Source organism: Hypomesus nipponensis, chromosome 20 (assembly GCF_054491055.1).
Source record: "Hypomesus nipponensis isolate SF chromosome 20, ASM5449105v1, whole genome shotgun sequence".
In the NCBI taxonomy this organism is placed as follows: domain Eukaryota; kingdom Metazoa; phylum Chordata; class Actinopteri; order Osmeriformes; family Osmeridae; genus Hypomesus; species Hypomesus nipponensis.
The window spans coordinates 9,835,001-9,842,500 of NC_140380.1; the positions used below are offsets into that span (position 1 = coordinate 9,835,001).

General features: G+C 56.8%; 1 protein-coding gene across 1 annotated transcript in view; it reads right to left on the minus strand.

The window, feature by feature from the left end:
• LOC146246334 (protein sprouty homolog 3) overlaps window positions 1–7,500 on the minus strand; it is a 9,134-nt gene that overhangs the window by 117 nt on the left and 1,517 nt on the right. Inside the window, exon 2 of the mRNA XM_084683986.1 lies at window positions 1–2,295. This exon is cut by the window's left edge and continues 117 nt beyond it. Within this exon, the coding sequence (XP_084540112.1) occupies window positions 1,283–2,227 (945 nt within the window). The 5' untranslated portion in view covers window positions 2,228–2,295 and the 3' untranslated portion in view covers window positions 1–1,282. The remainder of the gene's footprint in view (window positions 2,296–7,500) is intronic.

A 7,500-nucleotide genomic window follows, 5' to 3' on the forward strand; every position in this document is an offset into this window, starting at 1 on the left:
CTGACAATAGACACAGGGCCTACTCGGCTGCAGGAGAGGATGCGTGAGCACACACACACCAACACACACACAAACACACACACACACACACAAACACACACACACACACAATCACACGTATCAGATGAGTATGTATGTGCATAGCTAGATGGACAGGACACATAGACAAGCATACCCTTAAACAGACTCGCACACAAACACACACACACACACGCATCGATTCACACACCGATGCGCTGCCTGGTGGTGGCAGACACACACTCCCCAGCGTCTCAGTGAGCCTCTGAGCTAGCAGACGCTCAGATCTTCCGTCGTCTTCTCACAGTGTTTTCCACGTCCGCTACAAGCTTATAAACCCCCAGACTCCCCTGGAACGCTGAGAGCGTGGTCCCTTTTTGGTGTCTAACAGCACACAGTCTCTTGAGTTTGTCCACAATCCTTAGCCGAGGAAAGGGCCTTTGCATAAGCCCAAGACAAAATGGCTGCCGCCATCCACTAAATCTCTTCTGTCCGTTACAGAAGAGGATGTGTCTCTCTCTCGCCAGAGGCAGGAAGGAAGGCGAGCGGGTCGGGCGGGCGGGCGGGGAGACACAGCCGACATGAAGGCCGACTGGAGCTCGGTCAGTTTGTCTCTTTGTCTGTTCGTCTTTTCGGACCAGAAGACCAGGAGGTCTGGGTCGTTCCTACGTTCACACCAAACACAGCCGACTCCTCGTTTGTTCTAGTGGCTTACTGACTGTTCGGGGCCCCGAGGGGCTCTGGTCTAATGTTTTCACTGAGGAAGAAGGAAATGGAGGGGGGAAGGGGGGGGGGGGAGGAATAATAAATAAATAAATATGTTCAGTTTACCAGACAAGACACCTATCCAGGAGGCTGTGGTCTGGCTGTTGGGTTGGGTCCAGGGTCAGGGGTCAAGGGTCAGAGGTTAAGGGGTTAAGGGGCTAAGGGGCTAAGGGGTTGGCAGTCAGTTCAGTAGAAGCACCAGCATCCGTCCTCAGGCACAGTGAAGCTAGGGTTCCACCCTGAGAAGGGGAAGAGTCAGGTGAACAAGGTCACGCCGGGACACACACTTTACGGCAGAGTCGCCATGGCGTCGTTTGGTGGCGGTTAAGGGGGGGGGGGGGGGGTGTGTGGGTGAGAGTGGCGGTGGGGGGCAAGGGGGGTCGACGGACTGCGTTGCTACAGCGACGGCGGATGGAAAAAAAACGCTGAACGAAGATGTCAAACCGACCCTCCTTTTTAAAAATAATTTTTACTTTTTTTTTTTTACGTCACCGGCGTGTCATACAGGCTTCTCCAGAGACTTGCTCCGGAAGGGGGCGTGGCCAGGGTTGGCGGCGGGATTGGAGGCGGAGATCTTACGGCACACGGTGTTGGTGTTGCTGCATCGGCATCCGGGCCGCGTGGCGCGGTCGTGCGCCCGCTGGCACAGGGCGAGGCACAGCCTGGCGGGCGGGTAACAGCAGAGGCACGGCAGGCACAGCGACGCCAGCCCCATGGAGCCCCATCGGGCACAGGCGTGGGCGGGGGTGCAGGCGCAGGGCCGGTCGGCGCAGTTGTCCTCGTCGTCCTGGGCGGAGCAGTGGTAGAACAGGCCCTTGACGCAGCACAGGCAGGTGAGGTACTCCACGGCGGTCTCGGCCGAGCAGAGGCAACGCTCGCCGCACGCCCAGCAGGAGGGCAGGCGCCGCGGGGCGCAGCACTCGCGGCACTTGCACCTCCCGCACCGCTCGCAGATGAACAGGTGGAAGCCCTGGTCGTCGGCCTCCGACAGGGCCTTCCCGAGAGAAGCCTCGGGCTTGAGTTCGCCCTTGGGCTGGGAGCGCACCACCGAGGCCAGGCCGGAGTGGGAGGGCGTCAGGCCCGCCAGCAGCCTCTGGTCCGAGGCGCCGCTGGTCCGGGAGATGGAGGACGTGACGGTGCTGGAGCGACTCAGGTGGGCCAGGTGGGCGTGTTGGTGCTGGCTCTGGCTGTGCGGGATCACCGGGTAGGCAGGGTAGCCCGCCTGGAGGGGGTAGCCGCCCCCGTGGGGGTAAGCGTGGGGGTGAGGGAATCGTTCGTCGTGGGCGTAGAAGAAGCCGGACTGGGAGTCGGGATCCAGGGCCACGGGGCGGTCTACGTAGTCGTTGCTGGCCCGGATCGTGCGGATCTGGTCAATGGACAGAACGGGGACCTGCTGGAGGTCCAGGGGGTCCAGGCCCCCCCTTGGGGGCGGAGGGAGCTCCATCCTGCAGAGCCGTGAAGGGAGGGGACCGGGGCGGGGGGCTCGGGGCGCTCACGGAACATCAGACAGACCTGGGGACAAAGAGCGGAACGTTAGAACGAAAAGCCAGACGGGAAAACGCCCTGAAGCCACGGACTGCAGGTGAGAATGTGACGCCCGTAAAACCAGCTTTTCGTCTTCGAGATGGTGTTTGTGTGAATAGTTTTTCCCCAGATAATCACTTTGACACCCTCCGTGAGAGACCCAGTCACCGCCCTTCCTCCTCTCTCATCATTCAGCCCCAAACCATCAGCTTGTCCACGTCCCACCAAACCAACCACAGGCCCTTCACGGACGTAGCACACGACAACACATCGTTTCGTCCTCAACTCAAGCCGTGCTCAGCCAAGTTTGCTTACCGTCAGAGAACAGTGTTCACACACCCTAACTTAGATCCATACGCCAGAGAGGAATGCAGAAAATAGACCCCGACAACATTTGAATGTAGGTATTAAGGCCCTGTTATAATGACCATTGAGACCCTCCACTAGCAGGGCTATCACTGTTATTAGCCAGCCAGAGCTGACTGGAAAAAATCCATTAGCCTGCCACTGTCATTTAGCATCTGCTCTGCACAGCTGCTCGCGAAAAAACTGAAGCGGATCCGGCCCAACAGAGATGGATTGTGGGATATTTCAGGGGTCCAGGGTTCTCATTACCCAGAGTTCCCTGCGGTGGTCAGGGCCAAGGACCCCCTGTTAAAGAAGGAAAGATTATTTTCTTTTTTTCCTCTCCCCCCCCCTCTCGCTGGGCCTTATCCTCCACAAACAGGATCCGCTTGTCTGTAGGAATGTGGATGGAGCACAACAGTATCCTGGAGCCGACAAATAAACACGCTTCATCAGCGTTTGTTTACCCGTGCCGTTGCCAGGCGACCTACCTTTTGTGACTAGGCTGGACTGGACTGGACAGTGCTGGACCTTACCTGGTGTTAATCGATTTAACTTCAAGTTAATATGCAGCAAACTTTATTATAGTTTGTGACAGATAAATCCCCCCCCCCCCCCCACCCCATACACTGATCATACCAACCGCAGCAACAGGACACAATGTGTACATCTTGTACACTGAAAATGGCTCCAAAAGGTTCTTAAGTGCTTCCAAACATTTCAGTTCCACATATTGAAGCAGAACTCTTTTGTTTTGGTTCCAAACACAATCCAGAACTACTCCCCCAACAATCAAGTTCTACCGGCCAGAAACAGTGTTGATTTTCCCCCAGAAGGGTTTCCACAATGGACCTCCCAAAGACCCCCAGAGAATCGTGTCGAAACCGTAAGTTTAAAGAGGACCTGACTGTGACAGCAGTATGATTTGTGTTGCTCGTCCTCCCCCACCCTCGTCCTCAGAGAGGGAGGAGAGGGAGGAGAGGGAGGAGAGGGAGAAGAGGGAGGAGAGGGAGGAGAGGGAGGAGAGGGGGGAGAGGGAGGAGAGGGAGGAGAGGGAGGAGAGGGGGGAGAGGGAGGGAGAGGGAGGAGAGGGAGGAGAGGGAGGAGAGGGAGGAGAGGGAGCGAGGCCTCCCTCTGCCAAGGGGCCGGGGGGGCAGATCACTACTTCCTTCTCACCAGTAATGAGGCCAAATGTAGAAGTGTTTAAACGCATCCAGATCAGAAGATTAGATGAGGAGGGAGACAAGAGGTTCTGACACAGGCAGGAACGGACGTCCATGTGCAGGAGCAGCGATTAGAAGGCTGGGGCTGCCCCCCCTCCCCTCCGCTCTCCCTGTTCCGGGGAGAGCTTCCCGGACGTCTGGATTCCTGGCAGGACCAGGCGGACGCTTTCACAGAGGTAAGATACCATCCAGACACACACACTCACATGTCACGCACGCACACACACACACAGACCCCTATCCACACAGACACGCGTTCTGCACGCACATGCATGCACCTACTGTACACACACACACACTCGTGAACACTGTTTGGACACACACGTCGACACACACACACACACACACCGCCCTAGCAGACTGAGAAGAAGATAAGGAGGTCCAGGTCGGAAGCTCAAAATGCATTTTCAAATTAGGCGGAGGAAGGAGGAGAAGACCTGAGGGCTAATTTCATCAGCAGGAGCTGCAGCAGACATACTCTGCAGCTATCTGATCACACATCAGACCTAGCAGACCATCACACAGTCAGGAGACGCCGCTGCTTTCCATGAGCTCATAGATTAACTGGCTGGCTGGCTGGCTGACTGGCTGACTGGCTGACTGGATGACTGGATGGCTGGATGGCTGGATGGCTGGATGGCTGAATGGATGGATGGCTCGACGGGGACGTTATATTCCCCTGTTTGGAAAGTCAACTCCCACTACCCAGAATACTCCCCTCTTAACCCCGCTCCTCTTAACCCCGCCCCTCTTAACCCCGCCCCTCTTAACCCCGCCCCTCTTAACCCCGCTCCTCTTAACCCCGCTCCTCTTAACCCCGCCCCTCTTAACCCCGCCCCTCTTAACCCCGCCCCTCTTAACCCCGCCCCTCTTAACCCCGCTCCTCTTAACCCCGCCTCTTCCCCCTGTCCCAGCCTTGCTCTGTCAGCTGGCCTGTAATCTGAGAGGGTATCGCCTGCCTGACCCTCCACACCCCTCAACCCCTCCACCATTTCATCCCTCCATTTGCACCCTCCTCCTCCCCCAGCAGCATGGGTGCCAGTGGATCGATCATTTCCACTCCTGGGTTATGGCTGCCCGGAGCTGGGGAGGGGGTGGAGGGGAGGGGGTGGAAGAGGGGGTGGGGAGGGTTGGGTTGGGGTGATGTAGGGCAGGAGGACTGGCTGCCTGTCTGCCTGTCTCTCTGCCTGCCTGCCTGCCTGCCTGTCTGTCTGTCTGTCTGTCTGTCTATCCATCTGTCTGCCTGTCTGCTCTGCTTTACCCTGAACAGGCTCACTGGGCCCCCCCGAGTCGGACACCTTCGTCTGCCCTGGAGGAAAGGAAGCATTCCTGCCTCAGCAGGAGGGAGGGAGGGAGGGAGGGAGGGAGGGAGGGAGGGAGGGAGGGAGGGAGGGAGGGAGGGAGGGAGGGAGGGAGGGAGGGAGGGAGGGAGGGAGGGAGGGAGGGGAGCTTACGAAAGAGCGGCTGTCTAGAGGAGAGAGAGTGCAAGACAGAGAGGGAGAGAAGGATAGATGTGTGGAAAGAGAGATGGGCTGAGAACGCAAAATACAGAAAGAGGGGAGAGCAACACATCTAGAGAGAACCAAGGAAAAGAGGTGTACACAGAGAGAAAGGGAGAGAGAGGAAGAGAGAGGGAGAGAGAGAGAGAGAGAGAGAGAGAGAGAGAGAGAGAGAGAGAGAGAGAGAGAGAGAGAGAGAGAGAGGGAGAGAGACAGAGAGAGAGGAAGAGAGAGAGAGAGAGAGAGAGAGAGAGAGAGAGAGAGAGAGAGAGAGAGAGAGAGCGAGAGGAAGGAAGAGAGAGAGAGAGAGAGAGAGAGAGAGAGAGAGAGAGAGAGAGAGAGAGAGAGAGAGAGAGAGAGGCTGGTGTTTACTGGGCCAGCCTGTCGTCAGTGGTAACCTGAAGACAGAGCTCTCCGCTGGGGGAGTATCAGTCCTGAGTGAGCCTCACAGCCTCACAGTCTCACAGCCTCACAGCCTCACAGCCTCACAGCAGCCCCAGCCTCACAACAACCATTCCCCTGCCCCAGCCTCAGCCCTAGCCCCAGCCTCAGCCCCCTCAAGTCAACCCTCTGCTCCCGGGCATCCAGCCTCACATCAGCCCCAGGTCCCAAGTCCTCTGGTAAGTTTTAACCCCAAAACTCATCACCACAACAGCCCTACCAAACTAACCTCCAGCCCCTGCCCCTGCCCCCACCCCGGCCCCTGCCCCATCCCCTGCCCCCACCCCGGCCCCGGCCCCGGCCCCGGCACCAGCCCCTGCCCCCACCCCGGCCCCGGCCCCAAAGCCCACATCCCTGGCACAGTAATCCAATCTGTAGCAGGACCAGGACGAGGAGAGAGGCTGGTGTTATTCATAACATCCACCCCACTGCCAGAGAATCTACAGACATCTACCACACAGTACCTGCCTGGGCCCCCCCCGAGTGGGCCTCCCCAGTAGTCCCAGGGTGTCTTCCCCAGTCCAGTCCCCACACCAGTACCCTACTCCCCTGGGAAGGGACGATGACATCATGGTGTCAGGGTATTTTCAACCAACAGCAGTGACCCCTGTAGCCCCCCTCACCTCGCCACCCCCCACCCCAGCCAGCGCGCCCCTCTCTCTGATGTTAGTGCTGAGAGCAGTGTGACATCTCTGCTCTCTTCCTCGTCTCCTCGTCTCCTCATCTCCTCTCACTCTCCTCCTTACATCCATCCCTCCTCCTTCAGTTGTTTGCCATTTCCACTTCATGTCTTATTTCACACACATAGATGGATGCACACTGTAAATATCATTCACAGATTTACTGTATACTGACTTGTACTGTACTGTGTGTGTGTGTGTGTGTGTGTGTGTGTGTGTGTGTGTGTGTGTGTGTGTGTGTGTGTGGGAGGAATGAGTAGAGTCTGTCCTCAAGGGGGCAGGAGGGTCAAAGGGGGGGCAAGTCGGGCCCTGTATGTGACTGGCTCCCCTGTGCGTGAGCTGTCAGGCACTAGGACCCTGGGGCCACCCTCTGGCCCCTGAGGGAGCTTAGTGGGATTGAATGACAATAAACTGGATGAGATACCGGATGTACTGAATCCAACCCCAGGAAGGACTGAAATAGACACTGCAGACCAGCAAGTCCGGGCAGGAGAGAGAGAGAGAGAGAGAGAGAGAGAGAGAGAGAGAGATAGAGAGGGAGAGAGAGAGAGAGAGAGAGAGAGAGAGAGAGAGAGAGAGAGATGAGGCAGAGAGGAGAACAAGCTTGAAGTTGTTGGAGACATAAAGATGAGAGAGAGGAGAGAAAGTTGAGAGAAAGTTAAGAAACCAGGTGTCTGTGTGTGTGTGTGTGTCCAACTGCCCACCACCTTGTGTAAACCAAGTGTTAGAAAGAGAAGTCACACTTCACAGCACGCCGTCAGGCACTGTGACATAATTCTCTTTTTCCTCTCTGGACCGATGGCTCTGAACAGTAGCACCAGTCACGTCACATAACATCCTCCCTCCCTTTCTCTCTCTCTCTCTCTCTCTCTCTCTCTCTATCCTCTCTTGTTCCCTCAGTCTCTCTCTCCCTATTCTCTCTCTCTCGTTCTTTCTCCCTATTTCTTTCTCTCTTCCTACCCAACCAAAACGTATTAAAGAATGAATGAATTCAAATCTCCATTG